At 33.8% G+C, this 25,227-nt stretch overlaps 1 protein-coding gene across 6 annotated transcripts in view; it reads left to right on the forward strand.

Annotated features, from left to right (window-relative positions):
- Positions 1-25,013, forward strand: part of PAPOLA (poly(A) polymerase alpha) — a 53,508-nt gene extending 28,495 nt beyond the window's left edge. For 2 of the 6 annotated variants that reach the window (XM_027521141.1, XM_027521140.1), the window contains exons 12-21: positions 122-206; positions 4,746-4,799; positions 5,326-5,445; positions 6,565-6,674; positions 9,087-9,208; positions 12,192-12,334; positions 14,660-14,760; positions 14,957-15,177; positions 20,763-20,837; positions 22,857-23,942. In XM_027521141.1, the coding sequence (XP_027376942.1) occupies positions 122-206; positions 4,746-4,799; positions 5,326-5,445; positions 6,565-6,674; positions 9,087-9,208; positions 12,192-12,334; positions 14,660-14,760; positions 14,957-15,177; positions 20,763-20,837; positions 22,857-22,952 (1,127 nt within the window). In that variant the 3' untranslated portion in view covers positions 22,953-23,942. Of the gene's footprint in view, positions 1-121; positions 207-4,745; positions 4,800-5,325; positions 5,446-6,564; positions 6,675-9,086; positions 9,209-12,191; positions 12,335-14,659; positions 14,761-14,956; positions 15,178-18,845; positions 18,909-20,762; positions 20,838-22,856 lie in introns of all 6 variants that reach the window. The other 4 variants (XM_027521143.1, XM_027521142.1, XM_027521139.1 and 1 more) reach the window with 3 other exon arrangements.
- Positions 25,014-25,227: the final 214 nt, after the last annotated feature.

Below are 25,227 nucleotides of genomic sequence, written 5' to 3' on the forward strand. Positions count from 1 at the left end.
ATTGCTGTTAAAATTATGATTTTAGGATTATAATGAATGCATGTGGTATGTTTAAAAGATCTTTAAAATTCTAGATTCTTAGACTGAAGCATGCAAATATTTTAATATGTTTTTAATTTAGGTCTTGCTATCACAGATGAAATTTTGCTGAGTAAGGCAGAGTGGTCCAAACTTTTTGAAGCTCCAAACTTCTTTCAAAAGTACAAGTATGTATTTTAAGGCATGTCGGACATGTTGCTCTCTTAAGTATTGATTTTAATGGTAGCATATGTGACATCTCTTGCTAGACTAATGTAGTTTGAATTTTGCTTTAAACATGTATACAAGTTTTCTTCTTGTTACAAAGGGCATACTGTTTTAGAAAACATACTATTATTTTGTCAAGGTACAGTGTAGTCCCTACAGTTTTGCTGCCTGATGTAACCGAATTTCTGCATTTGTAGCAACATCAGTTCTGAGGGTTTGCTAGTCATCACCAAAACTCTAAATCTGTATAATTTGGCAAAGGAGTGAACTGTTAAAATCTGTAGTTAATATTCTCTTCTAAGTAATTATTTTCATCCAGTTCTGGAAGCTTATTCTTAAGATTTTCTATAACACAGGCAGAGCTAATAATATGTCAATATATGTAGTCAGCAAAATGTTTGCAGTCGTTACAGCACATGATTGGCCTACCATTTCCCCTTACTGTTCATAAAGCCCCTCAAGTATTTCTACAAATATTTTCATGGACTCGCAGTGGGTGTCATATTTTTTACTAATGGTTTTAATATAATGATTTAATACTTCAGTATAGGTTAATAGCCTGATTGTGTTGGTTTTGATGAAAACTGTAAGTTATAATAAATCTGACTTTAAAAAAAAATGGACTTGCACTTTTATTTGCCCTGAGCTGAAAACTTGCCAAAGTCCCACTTAAAAAAATTTTTTTTCTTTAATGCCTGAAACTTTCCTGACCATTTGATCTTATGTTGGATTGTGTTTTGTAATAACCTAAGCAAGATTGCTTTATGCTATTTCCCCGATTAAAAATAAGAATGATGACCTTCATGATGTCTCTGTGTTTTGTTTCTGTATCTTTTGCATGAAAAAGCAATAATGGAGCCAGCTTAATTGTTGTGTTCTGGGAGCACTGCATTGTCAGTAAAAATTTTAAATAGCGTAACATTGAATGTTCTTGTTTACTATTCCCCATAAGTTGTGCTTTTCCATTTGGCGGACAAGTTTGCATCGTTTTTTATTTTAACCACTGTTGAGCAAGTACCTTTGAACATTTAAACTAATAAACATATTTTGATACTTTAAAAACTGGCATGAGAGAGCACATGATTACTTGTAAAGAGAATAAAGAAACTGATCTTGTAGAAGTATCAGCATCTCTTAATCCCTGAAACTCCAAGATGAAGCTAGATAGATTCTTCTTTTTGTCCCATTTTCTTGTAGGAATGAGAAGTGGGTAGAATGAAGTTCTTCTAAGTACGTACTTAAGTGGTTTCTTTCTCTTTTTTCACTTTAAGAAAGGTTAGTGTTGAAGCTGAACAAATCTTGATATTGTCATCTATTTAAATTTGTATTACTAGAACTTGGAAGGGGGTGTGTGTGTGTGTGTGTGTGTGTTTTGACACTTGTTTAATCTTTCTTTTAAAACTTTTAGGTTATCCTTCAAAACGTGTGCCAAATAGTACATGTAAGGTGTGGTCTGTTGACTGATTATCTTTACTGAATTCTCTTGGAACAAATTATTTTAGGTTATTAAAAGCAACTTGAAACATAGAAATGAGGATGCAGCAACAAATAGAGGAAATTGTATCAGATAATTTCAGCTGTGAGTCCTGGGAAAAAAGATTTGAAAAAATGACAACAAGCAGCTGATTTTACCTATACCAAATTCACTTATGTCTTAATTTTTCTCAAAAATTTTCCTCTTAAAAAATTCGTAATTGTTATCATTAGACTGAGTATTCCCAGGTTTGAATTTTTCTTTTACTATATTATATGAAATACTCCAAAGATTAGCTGTTCAACTGAATTGAACCGCTTAGTTTTTTCTTGTCAAAGTTGGTTAAGCTTATTCAAGTATATCCTGAAAGTGTTGTGTTTGTTATGTATAGGATTCTAAGTCATCTGTGGTCTACCTGCCTACCTTTCTTGCAAGGGAGAAAACCAGGAAGGAAATTTTCAGTTGTCTTAGAAAGCTTGTGGAAAAGGGATAACGTTGCCTTGTGGAATTTTACAGTCTTAAGAAAATACTTTTCATGTTCTACCGTTAAAGATACTCAAGCTGACATAAGTAACCAGCAGTAAAGTAAATCACTATTGACATAGGAAGTGTGAAGACTTACTTCAGATGTTCAGTTTCCTTAGGAAACAAGGAAGGAAAGGTATTAGGGGAAAAAAACTAAATGTTCTCATGAATAAGACTAATAATTTATCATTTCAAGGAGTCTGTATGTATAGAATAATTTAGCCTCAGAACGTGTTAAAAGCTTTAAGAGCAATGAACTCTATAATTTCTTGAACCTGAGTTACTTGAAGATGGAACTGCAAGGATTTTTGCTAAAGAGATAAATTAGATTTTCGGTATAATGTCTGGAGTTGTTACCTACCCAGGGAAAATGTTCATGTGATGAAATGGCCAGGAAACCTACCTAAAAAAATGCTTTTGGGGGGGTGAATAGTTGTGAGGTAATAAGAACAACTAAATTAAGTGTTTTTAAAGAGGTTTTAATTCAGTATGTGGTAGGTTTTTATAGTTAGGTTTTAATTGAAAACTGATAATCTTTAAATCTGGGGAGAAGTTAATCATTTTTGCATTTTTCCATTTTAGTACCTGAAGCACAATCATGACATTGTGAAATAGAGGATAGTATTTTTTGAAGCAGCAACAAAATTAAATATAGTCTAAGTTTGGAGCTATTTTTAGTCTCTGTGCTCTGATAGGAAACTTATTAATGGCAGATTATTTCTATTACTGTGTTTTATATCTCCCACTTCATATTTGCTTAAATGTGGCTGAGTCAAGAACATTTAACTTCAGCGTACATACTTGTTGGTGGTTTAACACTTTGAGCTATATTTAAACAGATGCCTTTATTGTAAACCATGTGCAGAGTAGACCCCTCCCCTGCCCTGGCCCATTGGCTTTCAGTAAGAACCAAAGTTGAACTCTCTAAGCTTTAGAACTTTAAACTTTTAATTGCCAACAAGATTATGTTCAAGTGAACTTTATATTTTGCCATAAATAGAAAACACTGTGTATCATTTAAGCTTTTGTTAAAGACTCAGATGGTCATTAAGAGCGTCTATTTCACTAGTGTGGTGCTAGAGTGATTTGGAGATCTGAGTTTTGTCCTAATAGGTGAACCCGGACAACTTTGTCTTCTTGAGTTTTTGTGTGCATGCCTGCTTTTTATACTTTGTCTTCTCCTGTTACAAGTTGTTATACTTTTCAATTTTTCTCCATACCCCTGCCTCCCCGCCACCCCCGCCCCCCTCCATAAAGTTTGTTGTCCATTCTCAAACTCCCAGGAAACGAACTCAGGTTACTGAGCTTACTAGGGTTTTGTTTGACTTACAAGAGCATGTAGGGCCCTAAGAGAATTTTCTGTATACGTAAAATGCATGAGCTCTTAGTGCTTTTATGTGACTTTTGACTTCTATTTATTTGGGCCATCTGTGTGTGTTTCGTATGTTTGGTTTGCTCTAAATAATTGCTGAACAAATTAAACTGGTGAAGGAAAGAAAGTATTGGTCTCTGGAGTTGGACTGCATATTTACTTTTCTCTCTGCATGTTTTCATATTTATGTGTATTATCTCTGTTAACCTTAAGTTTCTACATCAAGTTTATTTAAAATTGTGGTCATACTCTTGACTTTTCCAACTAGTATCTGGATTTAGTAATGATGTCAGTTTGCTTTTTGAGGTAAAGTTTCTGGTGAGAAGTTTAACTTCTGTCACCATTTTAATGGATTTTGTAGAAAAGTACATTGAATTGAATTTTCTTTTTTTTCAGTCTTATGAAGTTGAGTTATACTTTAGATTTAAATAGTTTGTTTCAAAAACATTTGAAAATAGATACTTGGTCATGATCATGTTTTCTGAAATGAAAACTTGATTTTGTTCCAATTTGAATGGTATTGAATTCCACATAGAAATCATATTACTTTGTTACTCTCATGTTAATGATGTCTGCTTCTTTGTTATAGAAATTCATAGTGTTGTTTGAAAAAAATGATGAGGCATGACTTAAGTATTGTTTACTTTTTGCTACCTTTTAATTTGAATTAAAAAGCATAATGTATTGGATACTATTTTTGAAATTATTGATGTAGTGTGTGTATATTTAGTGATCCTGCTTTTGTGGCTAAAGCCTTGGTGCTTTATTTCCATCAAAGCAATTTTGCTTTAATGGGTTATATTTTAGTGAGGTGGCTCTTTAAAGATAAGGCACTCCACTAGAATCATCGAACCAAATTATCAGTGATGTTTAGTCAATGTTTTTGAATTAAGCTGCTTTGGGGGTAATTTTTCGTAAAATTACTTTCTTTTACAGAAGAATTAAACTTGCCCAGTAGTTGCTAAACTTGTGGAATTTAGTGTTTATGATTTTATGTGCAAACTGAAATTGCAATTCTCTCTTGCTGAATTGATCTATAACTGTCACAAAGCTTATTACATTATGGTGTTAATATCCAGCACAAAGCACTTAAATGAAATAAATAGCATGTTGTCTTTATCTTCAAAGGCATTATATTGTACTTCTAGCAAGTGCACCAACTGAAAAACAACGCCTAGAATGGTGAGTAAAAGACTTTACAAAACAAAAAAAATACTTCAGAACGAATCAGATAGCCCCAGAACACAGTAGGAGATGGAAGTCCTTAAAACATCAAGTTTGATTTTGTTCATAAATACAGCTTTACTACTTAAATGGAAGTTTTAATGGAAGTATAGAAATTTGGAGATCCATATACAACTTTTTTTTTTTTTCTTATAGAGATCCATGTATTATTTCTTAACTGTATTTAAAGTGCTTTCTTTTAGTTTACTGATTTTTGTCTGTAAATATTTCTGGGGATGTCTTTTGTAACCTTCCTTGTTTGAAATGTGACTTGATTTGCTTCTTGCGGTTTTTACTTCACTATTTTTGAGCTAGAACATAAGGTTTTAATTTTATCTATGGGAGTTGAGACATTTGAACTGCCCTCGTGTATTCAAGTTATCTTCATATTATAGTTTTATACAAACTTACTTGACTTTGTGCATTTTGTTTTATTTTTTAATTAAAAAATAATTTCCATTAATAATGAGTGACATTTGTTCAGGGTGGGCTTGGTGGAATCAAAAATCCGAATCCTGGTTGGAAGTTTGGAGAAGAATGAGTTTATTACACTGGCTCATGTGAATCCCCAGTCATTTCCAGCACCCAAAGAAAATCCCGACAAGTAAGCAATTCTTTAAAATCTGGATTCCCCATCTTTTCAGCTTTTGCTCATGGAAGTTTTATAGGCAGTTTTTAATAACTCGAGTCACTATTCTTTTGAGCACATCAGGGTCAGACCAGTGAGTTCCAGTTCTTCACTTTAGCAATATACCTTCTCCCCTTTTTGTAGAGTGGTTTTTAGAATAGCTGCTGTATCAAACATCAATCTTTGCTTTTTTATTTTTTTTACAAAGAGAAAATGCTTTGATTTGACCTTGCAAAAATTTGCTTTGTGGTGGATTCTGGGAATTTAAAAACATAAGTTACTAAAAGCTGCCTCACTTTATTTTAAGAATCTTTTATAGGTCAATTTCCAGTTTGATTGTTGCAGTTTTATTAAGCATATGAAATTCTGCTTTGCCTATAACCACTTTATTTGGTGGGCGAGGGAAGTTTTAATAGCTTTTTTTTCAAGATATAGTACTAAAGATTGAAAAATATTGGTAAATAGATCACTTAAGTTGGTGGTGTAATAGAATAGCTATTACTGTTTTTATAGATGAATTTCTTTTGCATTCATGTAAAAGAGTTGCCATTTGAGTTTTTTATACATTTTTTTTGTTGCTGCAATCTTAATCATTAAAAAGACCGATCCGTTCAATAGATGTATCATTAAATGTTCAAAAGTAGCTGAATCACCCATTATTCTTGTTGTTATGCTGTGGTCAGACTTCATGCTACCTTTTCAGTTGAGTTTTAAAAGTTTCAGGAATTATATATTAAGGTCTAGTTAAATTTTTATATCTAGACTAGTTTTGTTTCAGATTTTTCTAAAATGTCATTAATTTATGTAACTTTCTTGGAAGTGCCTTTGGTACTTTTGATCATTAAAAACACTGGCTGTTAGTACATAGATAATGAAGAGGATATTTGTCGTAGGACTCCAGTTTTTTATAAAACAGTAGAAATACAGAGGGCAGATGTAGAGGAGGAATTTGAGTTTTGATGGAATTTGGTTTATAACTTAGTTTGCTTGTGTATTTGTATTCTGAGTTTTTCCATGTACATTGGGTTGTGAAGCACATTGATAACTGTTTTCATGAAATCCTTATAAATTATTATAATACTCTTTATTTTACAGGGAAGAATTTCGCACGATGTGGGTGATTGGGTTAGTGTTTAAAAAAACAGAAAACTCTGAAAATCTCAGTGTTGATCTCACCTATGATATTCAGTCTTTCACAGATACAGGTATATTTCTCCTTGGATAATCAAAACATATACTTGCATATTTGAATCATCTTCATGTATACCATAGTAGAATTTGTAATAACTTGGGAATTTGTAATTACTTGGGAATATTTTACAGTGATCATCAAAATAACCTTAATATTTTTGGATTAGGTATTAGTTTCAGTAATGTCTAATATATTAAATAATTTTTTTCTTTTGTGGTATACCTAAAATTAAACAGTTGAACCACTTTAAATTTAAGTTGTGTGTGATTACTTTATGAAATTAGAAATAGCCTGGGTATTTGATTCTCTTAAAAGACTGAGTCTGTGTCTGATTGCCTTAATAGTCCTGAACCTTAGAAAATTTTGGAGCTAAACTTTGGTGAAATGAGGTTATTTATCCTGTGAATTATAGACTCAAGTTTTAATTCATGAATGTGCTTAGTCGCTCAGTTGTGTCCCACTCTGCGGCCCCGTGGCCTATAGCCCTCTAGGCTCTGCCCATGAGGAATCTCTAGGCAAGAATACTGGAGTGGTTGCCGTTTCCTTCTCCAATTCATGACTAGGGAATACAGTATGAGTTACATTTTGGATTGACCTGAGATACAAGGTAGTATGGTTTAACTAAAACCTTACTACTAGAAGTAGTTAGCAGAAGCTAAGGCTCTACAGAAGTAACAAATCATGTAGAGATACTTGGACTAGAAAATTTATTTTGTGCATTATACCTTGTTGAACTGCTTATCACACTTTGTACTTATGCTCCATCAAGATTTTATAGCATATTAAAGAAATATTGGGGAAAGAAATATTTGGTTATCCTGTATCTTGAAACATTTTAATGGAATACTTTGTGGGATTTTCTGACAAAACAAATGTAACATGTTGAAAGCTCAAGTTCTTGCCCTTGTCTCCTTTAGCATTAAATCTTTTTAATCTCAGGTGAGAAATGAGATCTGGCAGCTGTGAATTTACAGTTGCTCAAGTTAGAAATCTTACAGTCTTTGAATCCTGTTTTCCCCATACTTGGTATTAATCTATTAAAAAAAAAAAATCTTGTCCCTATTTTCAGAGTACATTGAGATTCTTGGTACTATTTGCTATTTCTCCTGCTTTTACCCAAGCCTCTTATCACTGGTCTTTTGGATCACTGCCATTGTTGTAATTTTCTTATTCTGCCCTTCATCTGTTCTCAGTCAGCATCCAGATGATACTAAGCTAAATCATGTCTCACCTACTAAAAGCGTACCCATCTCCCTCTGAATCAGTCCATATCCTTACTGTGGTTTGCAAGCCTTTATGTGACCTAGTCTTCCCATTATGACTTTGACCTCATTTCTTTGTAATTGTGTACACATATATATAATTTCTTTATATATAAAACTTATAATAAGTTCAGAATCCTTTATCCATGTGTCTTGAGGTCAGGAAAGTAATAAAGTAATATTTCCAGTGGGGAGCAACATTCTATAGTCAAAGACAGTAATATTTCTATATAATATTTACATACAGTATAGGTACAAATAGTTCAGATCAGAATTTGTCTTTGGGGACTTTAGGATTACAGATAAGGGCTTATGGATCTTCTACTTTCCCTTCTCCCCATGGCCTTTTTGTCATTCCTCAAACATCCCAAGCATGCTCAGGACCTTTTGTTCTTAGTGTTTGCGCTTCCTAGAAAGGATCCCACAGGGTACTCTGAGCTTATTTACCAACTTTCATGTGAGTCTCCACTCACATGTAATCTGTTTCCCTGCTAAGCTTCCTGTCTTCTTCCCCTACTCAGTTTTTTCCTCCATAGCACTTATCACCCATCTGATATGAAATATACATTATATTTTATTCTCCACTAGAATGAAGTTTGAGGTTTTTTTGGTCTCTTATTTCCTGCTATATTCCCCATGTCAAGAACATATGATATTTTCCATTTGGGTACCTTCTGACTTTTGTTTTGTTGCAGTTGTTACATACTTGGTCTAGAATTTTATATATTGCTAGCATAAATAGAATCCCAGGGATGGGGGAGCCTGGTGGGCTGTCGTCTCTGGGGTTGCACAGAGTCGGACACGACTTAAGCGACTTAGCAGCAGCAGCGGCAGCATAAATAAGTATGAATTTAAGAAACCCCTTTTCCCCAATTTTCACTCCTTGAGGAGTTAACTCTTATTACTCTAAGAGTTAATACACTGGAAGAATTAATATAGTCTCTTTTTATTCATTATGTATACCTTGTGGTAAAAGACATTTATTAGAGTTTGCTCAGGCAATGAATTATGTCAGATCAGAGATGACATTTTGACCAGATAATTTTACTGATAGGCAGTATTAACGAAGAACGGGTTCCTACTTGAGAATAGCTTCTCCTGAATGAGTTTAACTGCCTTTATTGCATGTTCTTTTGCTTGTAACAATTTCCTAATTTGTATAGTTTATAGGCAAGCAATAAACAGCAAGATGTTTGAGGTGGACATGAAAATTGCTGCGATGCATGTAAAAAGAAAGCAACTCCATCAACTACTGCCTAGTCATGTGCTTCAGAAAAAGAAAAAGGTAAATTTAGAAAGTACTTAGAAGGCATTACTAATCAGTGTTTTATGTGTCCAGCCTATCAGTATTTCAGAATTTAGGCTCAGTCAGTAAGTTGTATTTGAAATATAGATCACAGCATTTTGAAAATCTCTTATATGGGGAAATTACGTTACGTGAAACTTTGCTCCTAATCAGTTTCTTTCACATAACTTCCTTTAGACTTCAGATTAGTTGAAGTACTTCACAGCATTATTTTATGTATATATTTGTGTTCTCTTCAGAAATCTCTTCTTCTTATCAATTTAACATCACACATTAGTATGTACTTTCCTTTGAAAAGTAAAGAAAGTTAAATTACATAATATGTAGATCAAGTAAATTATATGACTTTTTAAATGAAAATGATTGTATTTTATAAGAATTACACGTGTGTATTATTTAAAAATTAGAAGTTATTATAAGATGACTGGCAGTGGTAACCAGATGTAATGTTTTGTAGTATGTTCTTCTGTTGTTGATGCTTCCTGTTGGATAACTTCTGTTAGCCATGTTTTTCTTATTTGGATTTATTATAGTTATTAAAATTTTAGTGCAGAAATAACGTTTTTACTTTAAGTGGTTTCCAAAGTGTCTTATTTTTAAAATGAAATACAGCAGTGAAAATACGTGAGCTCGAGGTACATATGTTGGGTTAAAAGTACAGATATTCACATTATATATATATATATATATATATATATATAGGTTTGCAATATATTTTTTAAGATACAATACAAAATAAAAGGATGTGTTAGAGGATAAGGACTGTTGCGTTCCGGATGGTGGTTTATTATCTGGGCCTGGGATTGGGAAGAAAGGAATGAAATTACACACAGTTCAAGTTCAGGTTCCACTGCCTCCTAGCTATGAGACTTGGGCAAGTTGTGTATAAATATCATGTTCTTGATTTGCCTTAGAACTGTGGTAATTTTACCTACCTTATTATGTAATCTGTGAGGATAAAATGTACCTAAACCTGTAAAACTAGTAATCCTCAGATTTGTTTCTGTTACCACCACCATCATCATCATTCATAACATAGAGGTACTATTTTTTTAGGTGTAAAATGCATAAAAGTATATTTCATTTTTTAAAATAGCATTATATTAAAGCCTTTCTACACACTTATTTATTACTTCTCATGAATTATCAAATCTAGAACATGACAAAATGTATTTCCTATTATTGAGCTTATTATTTTTTTCATAAAGTTAGCATATAATTTATCATTAAATTATTTAATTTTTAAAATAAAAGTTTGTCTTCTGATTGTACCTTGGTGTCACATTATTGATGGGTTTAAGCAACTATACTTGCATGTGTGTTTACTGCATACGAAAATATATAAACATTTTATGTGTTTTTAGAAATGAATGTGCATTATTAGATTATGTTCTTCCATGCTTAGCCATTTTAGTGAAATAGAAATATTTATAAAGGAGGTAATTAGGTTTTCCTGAACCTTTAAAAACTGAATTAAAACCTTTAATTCAGATTAAAGACTTTTAGAATTCCTGTTTACATGGCAGTGTTATATTTGGAACAACTAGATTGTAATTAAAGTAAATTAATTTTTTATTCTATTACTTAAGATAGTACCTAGATAAAATCTTCTAGATTATAAAATGTATCATTAGTGATCAGACATTTATTTTGTCCAAAAATTGTATCACATAGAGTTTAACCATAATCTCACTGCCGATTTCACCTGTCTCAATATTTTAGTGTATATCTATACAGACTCTTAGTGCATGTATGTAACCACAGATCATGTGCATTTTTTAAGAGGTTTTTAATGATACCTACTCTTTTGTGACCTGCTTTTTCGGGGTGCTTTCAATTTTGTGACCATTTATCCAGATTATATTACAAATACTAAGTGTCTGGTTGGTATTTCTTTGATGATGGTTAAATCTCATCTTCCCCACTTGGTCATTATTGATCTATAATATACACAAGTGGTATCTCTGAGGCATTCACTCTAGGTTATCTTGTCATTTGGGAATTGGAGTGGTATACATGCATTGTACACACACACAGGCACGTACATACATATGGGGTATGGGTTTTTTTTAATAATGCAAATTACTTCCATTAAAATGTTTCTGTAGGTGAGTGAACACAAACTAAAAGTGTTCTGAAAAAAATGAAATGAATTTGATGTTATGATAGTGCTGATTGCAGAAACAGAAACTTTAAGTTAATTTAAAATCAACTTTTATCCCTTAGTACTGTTTATAGCTTTTTAGCTTTTGGTTTTCCTGCAATGAGTAACTGTTTTTGAGTACTTTGTTAAGAGTCAGGACCAACATTTGGATTTACATGTGGTCATTAAGTTTTCAGGAAATTATTTTTGGTTTTATTTTAACAGGATAATTTATACTATTAAATATACCATGTTAAAATCCTAAGTTGCAGATAGAGCTTTGGCAATCTCTTGCTTTTCAGAGAGGCTTGTACAAATAACTAGGAATAGGCACTGAACTGTACTACTTGATAATTTTTTAAAGAATCAACACATTTTTTATCTTTGTTGTAGAACAATTTGAACTCTATAAACAAAAAATTACTTCTAATCCCACTAACCAGAGATATTCATTGTTGCTATCATCTTTTACTGTTGACGTGTGTGTGTTTATAGTCCTATGACTTAAGTTACCTGTATTTTCATATTAAAGTCCTTTTTAATTTGAGGTGTGTCTTATATGGTGTGTATGTTTAATATATATCATTCCTCCTCCCCCCCACCCCCCAAGGAACTGTAGTTAAATCGAGGACCCCAAGAAGTCAAAGTATGTGTCCCAAATCTGCCTTTTATATTTTGGCATGACACTTCTGGTTATCCTAACCTTATTGATTTGTGCTTTTCAGTAGAAGTCATTTATCTGTTAAGTAAAAGATGTTCCTGTTTCAGAGATCTGGATAACATAAAGGTATAATTGACTAAATACTGTATTAATTGCAGCATTCAACAGAAGGCGTCAAGTTGACACCTCTGAATGATAGCAGCCTCGACTTGTCTATGGACAGTGACAACAGCATGTCTGTGCCTTCACCTACTAGTGCTATGAAGACCAGTCCGTTGAACAGTTCTGGCAGCTCTCAGGGGTAAGGAAAAAGGGAAAGGAAGTGGAGTGGCTGTTTGAATAACCAGTTTCTTAAGTTGAAATACCTACTGCCTGTGGTGAACTACACGGTGTGCTAAGGAGAACCAGAAAGAGGGACGCAATCACATTTCTGTCCTGGAGATGCTTATCACCTATGTAGCAGGGAGTAAATATCTGAAAATACTGGAGATCTTCCAGAGAAGATTTGTGTGCGCTTTTTTTAGTGGAAATTTCTTTTGAAGAATTGTCTCTTTAAGAGCATGTAAAGCAGCTTCCCTGATAGCTCAGTTGGTAAAGAATCCTCCGCAATGCAGGAGACCCCGGTTCAATTCCTGGATCGGGAAGATCCCCTTAGAGAAGGGAATGGCTGCCAACTCCAGTATTTTTGGGCTTCCCTCTTGGCTTAGCTGGTAAAGAATCTGCCTGCAATTCGGGAGACCTGGGTTCGATCCCTGGGTTGGGAAGATCCCCTTGGAGAACAGAACGGCTGCCCACTCCAGTATTCTGGCCTGGAGAATTCCATGGACTGTATAGTCCATGGGGTTGCAAAGGGTCAGACATGACTGAGCATCTTTCACAAAGCAGCTGAACATTTTTATCTTGAAGAAAAAACATGGCTGTGGTGGCAAAAATTAGAGCGAAAAAGCCATATTTATGTTTAACTTCTGTGAATCTTCATAGTGTATCATTGCAGATTTTTTTTTAATGGCTATACTACTGTATTTTCAAAGTGAGCTGTTTATTGTAGATTTTGAGGGGGCTGCTGGTATTTTAAATTGTGGTGGTTACATTGATCACTTTGTTTAGTGAGTTGATACTTAAACCAGGAACACTGTTCTAAATGCATGTTACATATTATTTTTTTGAAAAGAGGAGTTTTAAAAATTAAATTGTTAAGGTATATTGTTAAATAATAGCCAGTGGCAAAGATGCAGATTGGGGTGAATTTTTGGATTAGCATGAAATAGAAAATGCCAAGGTGCAATAGATGATGGGGATTTAGTTTTTTTCTCTTTGGCTTTGAATGTGTGATGTGTTTTTAGGCCAGTCATACATAATCTGAAGTCTTTGGGCATCAACCTGGTCCTTAAATCTTGCAGTTTTAAAGCAATTCTGCATTCGTACAGCATTAACGTCCACATTTGTATTTTTAATGGTTTCATCTGTTTTTTTTTTGTTTTGTTTTTTGAGTGAAGAAGCAAAAATTTTAGTAAGAATTTCAGAAGTTGTATAAAAACCTTTGTGTACTTTGAGTTTTTTCACATGTATGTAAAATAGATCTTTGCTCAACTATTTATTATGTACTGTCCTTTGCTGTTTTATTTCAGGTTTTCTCTTGCATCTGTGGTGGTTCTGTTTTTCTTTTCTGTTTAATCATTAGATGCTTGTGCCTTTTCAGGGCTCTCTTTTGGTCCTGTGTGCCTTCTCCGTATTCGCTTTGAGGGTGTGGCATCACCCACTCCCTTGACTTCATGTCCTCCCATGTACCAGAGAGCTCAAAACTTTAATAAGCTGACTGCTCTCGCTGCTTGTGCATGTCTTGTAAGCATCAAAAATCCAAGTCCTCTAGTTTTGCCCACCTTGACGTGGCATTCAGCAGTTGGAGAGTGTAAGTTCTAGTGGAAGGAGAGTGAATAACCACAAGAGATCCAGGATTTATTTGAGAGAGAAAAGTTAGAGATAGGAGAGTGAAGGAGGGGTGATTTGAGTTTCCTGAGACAAAGGGTGAGTGGGATCCAGAACACTGAAGGAGAGATTGGGTTTTGGGATCTTTTGTTGTTTATCTGGACCACTGGATGGCCTTTTAGGATTTCATGAACCCTTAGGTTTTGCACATCGAATCTTATTTCTCAGACCATTTTCTTGTTTTACAGCTTTTGATGGCATTTTTTTATACCCCAAATCATTTAAGTCAGTTACCCTAAATCAAACAAGAACAGGTCTTTTTTTTAGCTCTTCTAATATGGTAGTCATTGGCTGTATGTGCCACTTTAATTAATGTTAAATGAAATCAAATATTTTGTTTCCCATTTGCTGTATTTCAGTGCAGAGTAGCTGCCTGTGTATAGTGGTTACCATACTGGTTAGGGTAGACATAGATCATAGTTACAGAAATTCTGTTGAGCAGCACTGCGTTAAAATGTTTCTGTGCTTTTGATTGTTGATTATATTTGGTCAAAGTTAGTTACTGATGTATACATATGTATGAGAAATAAAAGAATCAATCATTTACTTTAAAAATAACTTCACATATTAGATTTTGTTAGAGTTTTATTTATCTCTATTTGCTCTTTTTCACTTTTTAATTTTTGTTCCCCATTTTTAGCAGAAACAGTCCTGCTCCAGCTGTAACAGCAGCATCTGTGACCAACATACAGGCTACTGAAGTTTCTCTGCCACAAATAAATTCCAGTGAAAGCTCAGGGGGTAAGGAGATGCCAGATAAGGAAATACTTACATTATATTTGGTTTTGGCCTTCATTTTGAAAAATGGCTTTGTTAAGTAGTTTGAATTTAGTTTTTTAATACCATTTTTTTTTTTCCCTTGTAGACTTAAAATAAAAAACTTGTAACTTGGTGTTCTGTAATTTAGCGCTTGTGTATTTATATACTTACTACTTAGGTACATCGAGTGAAAGCATTCCTCAAACTGCCACACAACCAGCCATTTCATCACCACCAAAGCCTACGGTCTCCAGAGTTGTTTCCTCAACACGTTTGGTAAACCCACCACCAAGACCTTCAGGAAATGCAGCAGCAAAGATACCTAATCCTATAGTAGGAGTCAAGAGGACATCCTCACCTCATAAAGAAGAGAGCCCCAAGAAAACCAAAACAGAAGAGGTATCTATATTTAGTCAGTCTTGAGAATAACTACCTTGCCTGTTTTAATATCCAGTGGGAGAAAACCTTGTGAGCCCAGATTTAGAAGCAGCGAGGAGGAAAGCTTTTCGGTCATTTTAGATGGTGCTTCAGTGCTGTAGTTTGCTCTTTTACGCTTTCCCACTCTTTTCAGTAACTAACTCTTGCATAAAGCTGTGTTTCCTGTTTAAACTTCTGCGGCATGCCTAGGCTATGACGCACCTGAGCCTGGGTTTGCATGTCATCTTCACATATTGCTCTCTGATGACTGTGTCTTTCACATGTACCAGTTCTTCAGCAGCCCCTTTGCAGACAATTTTCTGCTTCTGTATTCTGTATTCCAGGTGGAGTTTTGGAGCTTCTGCACTGTACTTGGTATCAAAGGGTCACTGAGAGGTTCTCAGGGAATTCTTACTGAATGCCTGGCCATAAGTTGCCATATTAGATTAGTTTTGGTACCTTGAATGATTGTGATTATATCCTCCAGCCCTTTAGGAAATTTTCTAATAGTACTTCCACTTTTCATAGTGGTTAGTTTACCTCGTCAAAGTCTCAGATAGTTTTAGGAAAACTGCTAAAAGTGTACATTGATTTTGGTGTTTATCTTAAAATAGAAGTAGCCTTGTAACATACTTTCATTGTTTCCTGGAATCACTATTACTGTGTTTTCCTGTTAATGAGGCATTCACCATTGTCCCAGAGATGACAGCCCAAGACAACAATTTTGTTAAGATTTTTGGCTGATAACTTGTTATTTAGGAACCTCCTCGTTACATGAAAGTTTCTTTAGAACGGTGGCCAGAAAGGAGGGCTCTTATATAGTGATTTGATTTTTAATGGTGAAAGATTATTGTCTCTAAAAGTGTTATTCCAAGCTTAATCTGAATCCTTTTGGTTTAGATTTTTTGGAAACAGTCACTGTTAACTAAATATGAATAATTTAATGAATTTTGTCACTCTGACAATGCTAAATGAGAATGAAAAATGGGTATAGTATATCATGTTTGGTACCATGTATTCTGAAACACATCTGTCTCTGTAATTATCTCAAGGCAAGTTGATTTTCAGCCTCAGTTTTTCAGATTTTGTTGTTTTGATTTTGCTTTTTAAAATACAGATTTTAGGGCTTCCTCCAAATATACTGAATTAGACTCTCCAAGAATTAGACCTACTAATGTTTTTATTAAAGACCCCGGTTCTACCTGATACTGTTGTGCAGCAACCTAAGAATGTAGTTTTGACGTAATACCACTTTCTGTCTAGTGGTGCTTGTTTGGAGTTGTCAAAGCATTTCACAATTCATGTTTCTTTGTGCCTGTAAGGTATGTGTAAGCATAACTCTAGATACCTATCATTCTGTTGCTTCATGTTAATGGCCTAATTCCTTTCCCTGTAAGAGTTCCAAAATATGTATCAGCACAATACTTAAAATTCCATTTGTGCTTACCTTGGTAGGAAATCCTCTTGTTTCACGTCTAGTTTAGAGAGGCAATAGGAATATAGAATTTTTTAACTTCATATAGAAAAATATAAATACACACAAGAGATCATTTAATTTTTAAATAAGACTTCAAATATATACAAGAGTACCCATCATGCAATTTCAGGTGTAGTGAATTCAGACAGTCCCTGTACCCTTAATTCTTTTTGCTTTCCATTTCGCCTGTACTTGGATTATTTAGATGCAAAACTCAGACTTCAGTCATATTATTTCATTAGTATTTTTAAAATCATGTATCTAAAAGGTAATAATTACAGGAAAGAAAGTATAAGGAAAAAAGTCTACCTAGAAAAAGATGAGCAGTCAGATATCTAGTGAGCACTCAAATGCCTGTGATTGTGTCATTGATTTTTTTTAGTAGTTTTTGTTTATTCAACTCTGTAAGTAAGATCCTTGATTGATTTTTTTTAAGTATCTTTAGAAATACAGATTCATCGCTGCCCTCTCCCCCTTATAATTTTTTGTTCTATGTATTTTCTCACAGTTTGCATCTTACTTAGGACAACTTCTTGGAGTTGACTAACAGAAGTAGAATTTTAAGATAATGAATGGATCTTAGAATTTTAGGTTTTCTCATAGATCATCTCCTTTCCCAGAAGAGGAGCTTGAGGTTCAATAACTTTCCCATTTATAAAACTAATGAAAGTCAGAGTAAGGATTAGAACTCAGGCCTAAATGTCATGGTGCTAAAGGTGAAAAAGTCTGTTACAAATGCTTTGATTTTTGAAGGTCTCCTACTAGGTGTTTCATTATTTGTTAATGAGTCCTTAGTATTAGAGGTTTGAGTAAACCGGAATCAAACACTGGCCTACTCAATAATATACTAACACGTGTACAGATATTTTAGGTATCGTCAGGTAATTTAGTTTTGCTTTTTGCTTAATTTTTATCATATGCTAAATCTTTTTGGTAGAAATGTAAAATAAATATAGAAAAAGTTTGCCTTATCACCTGAATTCTATGGCTAAATGCTTTGTGTGTATATATGTGTGTATATATGTATATATATAATTTTTTTAAGTTATGGAAAATTTCAAACATATACGAAATTGTAATGAACAAGCTATGTTTGCGTTACTTAAGCTTTTAACAGTCAACAACTCAGGGCCAGTCTTGTTTCATCTACAAATCTACTCTTTTTCCCATTGTTATGAAGCAAATCCCAAGCATGTCATTTCAATCGTAAATATTTGTGTGTGATTTTATATTGGTAAATATACTGATAACGTGTGTGTATATGTATGTATACATATATATGTATACACCTATCTTATATTTACTGAAAGTAATAATAATTCTATAGTGTCACATAGCCAGTCAGGTATTGAAATTTTCTCAGTTGTGACTTAAGTTACTATTTTTTAAGTTTGTATGTTTGCAGGATACAAATCAAGTCCTCAAGGGAATGGGTTGATACTGGTGTTAAATCCTTTCTACTTTGTAAGTTAGCTGTGTTTCTTATGTCTTGTTTTAAAGCCACATTTACAAATAAATTTTATTTCTGCCTACTAAGGAGAGCAGAGAAGTTAGGGTCAAAATTGTTTTTCTTAGGAAAGTGATGTTTATTCCAAGTCACTCACTACAGGAGTGAGAAAGTACAGCCATTTTTGGTTTCTCATTTCTCCTCTTTACCAAAAATAAATTGTTTTAAATAGAATTACAGTAAATTAGGGAGGAAAAAAAGACCTGAAGAGAATATTTTTCAGGCCTCCTCCAATATGTTAAACACTAAGCCAAGGGGATTCTGTGGTTAAATTAAGTTTGGGAAAGTTAAAAAGAGATAGTCTTTCTAGAGCTTCTCAGAACCTTTTATGTACTAATATATATGAATCTCCCAAAAAGGAGGTGATAGTATTCCAAGTTCCTATGTTTGATCAGTGAGCTCTTTTTAAGTGTTTTATGAATTCCATAGTTTGGGGAATATACTTCTGTCGATGACTGATTAACAATGACAGTGTTCCTCATGTTCTTTTTAAAGCCTAATTTGTTAACATGAAAAAAAAATTTAAGCAAACCAGTAATCTATTTTAAGGACAAACTTGATCTTACAGGTTAATTATTTTATACTTTAAAAATTTTTATAAGTCATTGGCAAAGAACAATCTAAATTTTCGTTTTAGAGAATAAAGCTTTTTTTTTTTAAAAACAGGATGAAACAAGTGAAGATGCTAACTGTCTTGCTTTGAGTGGACATGATAAAACAGAAACAAAGGTATACTAATTTAGCCTCAGAATTCATAAACAGTTAAGAGTACAGAAGATGCGATAGAAATGTCTTCAGAGTACTGCACTGTATTTTGTTCTATAGGCTTTAGGTTGTTTTCAGTATTGTGTTTAGAGATGTGTTTGTTCCTTTTTAATACTCATTTATGGCATCGAAATTGAATCCCTCAAGTGTGTGAAGTCCTCCTAGATGTGGGGGTATCTGGTGGGCACTAAATGGAATAGAATAGTGAGATGTTCCTGCCTGTATTGGAACTTGTATTTAAGTAGAGAAGGTAAGAGGTAGATGTGGTTGATTACATTAAAATGAAAGCAGTTGATGGTGATGAGAGGCAAGACTGCAGAAATAATAAAGACATCACAGAAGGGAGAACACAGTATTTGGAGTGATCCTTGAAGGATTCATAGGGTTTAGGGTAGTACAAGATGAGAAGGGCATCTCACTCTTGAGGTGAGAGTGTGGTATATTTAGAGCCAGTTTTTGGCACACAGCTCTGGCTAGAACCTGGGATGCAGGGGGCTTGAATCAAGGTAGATGGGATGGGAAAGACTGGTGTAGCCAAGTATTAGATTTTGAATATAATTTTTTTCAGAAATTGAAGTGTACTGGAGACTTTTAACTTTTTTCTCCTAGTTGTAGAAAAACTGCACATCTTCCTCCTTACCCGCATATTATCCAGATCGATATGTTAGCAAATATTATTTTGGTGTCTATAGGTTTTGTTTGTGCCTACATATACCAGTGCCTTCTGCTTTCAAATCTTTACTCACTCTGTAAAGCAGAAAAACAGTTATGCCATTGCGTCATCTGCAGATACTACTTATAGCTGCATTGAATGCTATTTTAAGGCTTTAAACCTTATTTTATTCAACTAGTTGCCTATTGTTAGCAATTGTTTCTGTTAAAAAAGGGAACTTGGCCCTTTTCTACAGTGTTGACTGTAGCTAAATACCTGCCATCCATTTCTGTTCATTTTATTAGGATAAATTAATGAAAGGAATTCCTGGGAGAAACAGATGTTTTAAAGTCAGTATGTGTTGCTGAGGTTATGCTGCAGAGAGACTGCGCTCTCCCATTTCTACTCCGGTGTTAACGTTTTCAGTGTCACAGGAGAAATTTGGTGTTTTGTAGTTTTATTATTGTATATATTTTACAGAAATTCACATTTTTGTATGTTTATTTTCACTTACATGTGCATATCTCTGTTATTTTTTGTGCACTGCTTTGAAAAAGGCTAGGGCAGTGGAATGACACAGTTCACCCTGTATTTTCTGATGATTTTCAAGTAGAATCAGTGCATTGGTTATTGAGAAGGGGAATAGAAACCAAAAGGAAGGAGGACTGTTTTAGAGACATTTTCTTCTTTTAATTAAAGGCCTTAGAACAGTTTTGTGCTTCTGGGTAATTTAATTTAATAATACTGAATTGGTTTTATTTTATTCACATAGCTTAAGCTGAGCTTGGGTTTATACTCTGTTAATTATTGTCCAGGCAACATTTCATAATATGCATATATGTGTCTTTAATGAGTGCTTGTTTAAAATGTCCAGGTTGAAGTTGATTGGAAAGTCATGAGATATTTTGACCATGCCTTATAAAGTTTACGTAGGCAAATAGAAATTCATGTGTATCTGAAATGGTTAAATAAATAACCTATGAGGTTTGTTTTTTTCTTTTGATGATTAACCATTTGATGTGATAGATGGTTTTGTAATGTAGTCACATCTTTCTCTTGATCCCTCCTGTCTTCCAATTTGTCTTTTTTATTAACCACCAAACCCAGTTATGTTCTTTTATCATTTTTTTAAGTCTCTTTCCTCCCCCGTCCTCTTTGTCTCACAGGAACAACTTGATACAGAGACAAGTACAACTCAATCAGAAACCATTCAGACAGCGACTTCTCTGTTGGCCTCTCAGGTACTAAGTGCAAAAAGCAAGGGGAACTTTATAAATGTTGTTAAGATTAGTGTCGTATAATGAATTAAAGTGACCACATCAGAAGTTTATTGAAATTATCTTTCTGAAAGTAAGTGCTCACCTACAAATATATTTATAGTATTCAGAGGTGGAGCACTGGTTGTGATGAAACCATTCTTTTGCACAGTCAGGATGCTAACTCATCCCCTTTTTATATTATTTGACATTGCAGATCATTTAAATCCTCACTGCACAATATGCCGTCTTCACCTGGAGGTTTTGTTATAAGTCAGAGAGTGAACTTTAAATTAGAACTTAAAATCCTTCTTCATGGATTGCTTTTCAAATGTTTTATTTTCAAAATGTGTTTCTGCTTCACTTTTCACCTCTGCTTTTCAGTTATTTATTTAGTGTAATGCATAGTTCTTTAAAGCTATTTTTTCATTTGTCCTAGAAATTCTGCTGTGACAGTACCTTGTGTACAGTAGACACTTGGACTCTTTTCATTAATTTGTGAACCTTCATTTTGTTTGTGAAATAATTGTTTTCTTCTCGAATCCTTTTAAACTGAATATACTCCAAAGTCTAAGTCAGGCTCTGACATAAAGTAAATACTTCCTTTAAGTAGACATTAAACTGGTTAACTTCCACAAAGCTACTGCCAGTGACGCTGCGGGACTGACGAGACAGTGGAACTACGCTGCTTTGTGGCTCAGAGTTATTTTAATGTGATAATTTTAAGATGAGTTTTTGCTGGCTGTTAACCTTCATAGTTCCTCTTGATATATAAATGCTATGATTACTTTCTGAAATGTTTTATTTTCATAGCCTTTAGCTAATAAAAATTTTGTGGGGTGGCGTGGAGTAATTCCAACAACATTAGGAAGTGTTGTACTTGATACTGATACACAGACAAACTTATTTATCAAAATTCAGTTCTGTGATTGTGACTGCATGCATTTAGGTTAGCCACATTAATCTCTAGGGAACTGTTTTCATAGTTTGTTTTGTTGACTTCATTCCTCTAGTGATTCATACCCTTGGGTGTTTGCCTTTTAGATATTTTTATAAGGAATTAGAATTTTCTTTGTAATGAAAAGATCCCTAGAACCGTTGAGAGAAAAATCACCAGGTTATATATATAATATAAAAAGTTATGTCGATTAAAAAAATTTTTTTTATCTCTTTATTTGGTGATAGAAGGGAGGTATTAATGTTGTGACTGTGTCTAACAATGAATCTTTGAGATAAACTTGAAATATTTACAGAAGAAATGATAGGCTCTCTGGGATTTGCTTCAGAATAATCTGGGAGTAAAGGTGGGAGAACAGTGGATTGGCTTTGATGAAGTCGGTAATGAATACACGAGCATTCATTATATAAGGCTCTACTTCTGTGTATGTTTGGAATTTTCCATAATAAAACAATTAAAAATGCCATCTTTTTTTGTTGTTGTTGTTCAAAAAGGCTTTGTGAGTAATTGTTTTTAACATAATAAAGCCACCCTAAATTTTGAATAAATCAAATTGTTGCTCAGTAGATTTAAATTTTAATTGACAGAGTCAGAAAATAATACATTCACTGTTAACTGCTACTGCTGCTCCTGTGTGTAAAGTGAACTTTAAGTATTCTTCCACATGGTGGTGCTCCAGTGCCAGTTAATATATGACTGTTAGTGCTCTAACTTAACATGAACTTAATAAGTGTATGATAGGTTATTGTTTGGAGGACTGTGTTTATTAAAGCTGTTTTTGAACTTACTTAGTTTTTGTATATTGCTTAAAATGTTAGCAAAATATTGTTCCTTATTTGAAAATTTCTACAAGTGTTAAAACAATTTTGTAGTAATAGTCATGTTTTTTTGTGCTCCATTTTAACAACATTTTAGAGTGTTTTTAAGATTTTAATTCTTTTGAGAAGGTCCTCTCCATTTCTTAGGAAGTAGAGCAGTGAAAAATCAATCTCATTGATAAGTTACAGTACTTTGAACAGTGTTGTGTTCTTTGCTTTTATTCTCAGAAAACATCCAGTACAGACCTTTCTGATATCCCTGCTCTCCCTGCAAACCCTATTCCTGTTATCAAGAATTCAATAAAACTGAGATTGAATCGGTAAAAACAACCTCAGGGGTCCAGAAACAGTGTCTGCCAACTCAACCTGTTGTCTTCAAATGCTAAAAAAGGAGAACGGAGGGTGCAAGACTAGACGTGACTGAAAGTGGATTGAGGGTTTTTTTGTGACCTCCCTTACTGGGCTAATCAGCACTTGATCGGAAGTCCAGGTTAGTATGTGAAGCCAGGAGTACTATTATTATTGTGTTAGCAACAGTTGCATTAACTATTTCAAAAAATTACTGCCTTTAAAAAAAAAAAAACAACCTCAAGCTATATTTGTATTCATAATTGACATCTGAACTGGGTTTATGTTTGCTGCATTGTTTGGAAAATTTGCAATACAAACTGGCATAAGAATTCTTTATTCTGATGATGCACTTTTATGTATTTTTTATTATTATTATTAGAAAGTAGAAATAATTTTAGATTTTCAGCTTGATGGATTTTCATTTTTTCCTGAAGCATTTCCTTTACCATTAGTCTTTAAATCGGATGCCGTTGCGCAGTGATGTACTGTTATGCTTCAGAGAAAGGATAAGAGTACATCTAGGTCAGTCCCTCTGAGGTAGCTGTAACCTTTAAAAATGAAATGTCAACACTAGGGTATATATTTGACATTGAAAGAATAATTAGGAAATACTTCGTTTTGATGGGGTCATGATTAAGAGATGATATTGGGTTTTATTTATAGAATTGTTTAGAGTGCATACAAATCAGCGATCAGCCAGCGAATATTTTTCTTTGAGCTTTTTAAAGCTCCATATTCTTTTGCCTTCAATCTGTTGTCTTTGAAACCAAGCTTTTTGCTCCCTCCCTCTTCTTCCCTCCCCCACCCCTTTTGCTTGTATGTGTAAGGTAGGACTTCTTTCATAAAAAAAAACAAAATGCCAGTATTTTCTTAAGCCATGATGTGAAACCAGTGACTCTGTGGCTGTATGGCACAGAACACTAAATTTTTGTCCCATGGCTGAAACTTTAGGGTGACTACAAATAATGCCTGTGAAACATGGTATCTATCTTGGATGGCCGTTTGATCTCTAAATATGAGGAATTTTGTACACTCCACAGAACTCCTGTCTATAGTAGAGTTGATCTTCAATATTAAACGTGGGCAAAAACGCATTTTCTCCAAGAATTTTAAACTAATTTTTATTTTTAAATGGTTGACCAAAACTTGTCAGTAAATTTTACATGCAGAAATATTTAAAAATCATTTCTAGCAAGCACTTGACGTCTAGTCAGCTCTCTACTCCTTTTTCCATTTTGTTTTATCCTATCAGTAAATAATTCCTCATAATTACGCCGCAGAGCATTCATCTTCACAAATATACGAGGGAAGCCAGATGTTGATAAACTTATTCTTTCTGAATCTGGACAAAACAAACCTAACATTTTTCTGGTGAGCATGTTTTATGATCCTCCATTGTGCTCCATTCTATCACATGTGCATTTTTCATGTTAAACTGCAATTACTTAAACTCTTCCCTGTTCCCTCTAAATTAATTTTCCAAAGTTGGAGTGTAGTCTTTTCCCCCTTAGGCTATGCATTAATTGAGGCTTTCTTTTCACCATACTTTGTAATGTCTAGTATACAGTATTCCTACTTCCCGCATCTTTGCTCTGCACAGTCAGCTTGCCCTTCCTCCCACCGCCTAAGAAGATAAGATGGTCAGACTAACAGGTGAAGTCTACAAGGTGTCTGTGTGTTTTGTGTAGCTTCAGAGTTAGATCGAAATTGCCAGGCACAGATTTAGTCTTGTCATTTTGTTTACACATTGGGGAAAAAGAATTCAGTTTATTAAACGTTTCATGTAACTGCACCCAAGTTTTGCCAAGCTGGGAACTTGGACCTTTTCTGTGTAGTGACTTTTTAATTCTAGTTTTCATAACCTGGAGATCAGACTGTTGCTTTCGCATGATGTACGTAGTGTCTCATGACTGGAGTTTGCTTTGTTTTATAGTATCTGTACTCCTTGTATTTTTCAAGAGCTATTTTGTAAACAGATGATGTATTTCTCCATTGAAAACACAATAAAAAAAAAAAAAACAGCACAATCCCACAGTTGGCTGGTTTCTTTTGACTGACTATTTTTTTGTTTTTTCAGTGATACCATTATTGCTACTTGTAAGTTAGAGTATAGCTCTAAATGAAGATTTGCTGAAGAATTTAATTTTGGTTACTTTTAGAAAGCTCTATATCTGATTAATTTTTGCCATTAGTAGCAGCCTAATAATTGACATCTCACATCAGGTATTTGTTTTTCATATAATTGATC

The sequence above is a fragment of the Bos indicus x Bos taurus genome, chromosome 21, assembly GCF_003369695.1.
Source record: "Bos indicus x Bos taurus breed Angus x Brahman F1 hybrid chromosome 21, Bos_hybrid_MaternalHap_v2.0, whole genome shotgun sequence".
NCBI classification, from domain to species: domain Eukaryota; kingdom Metazoa; phylum Chordata; class Mammalia; order Artiodactyla; family Bovidae; genus Bos; species Bos indicus x Bos taurus.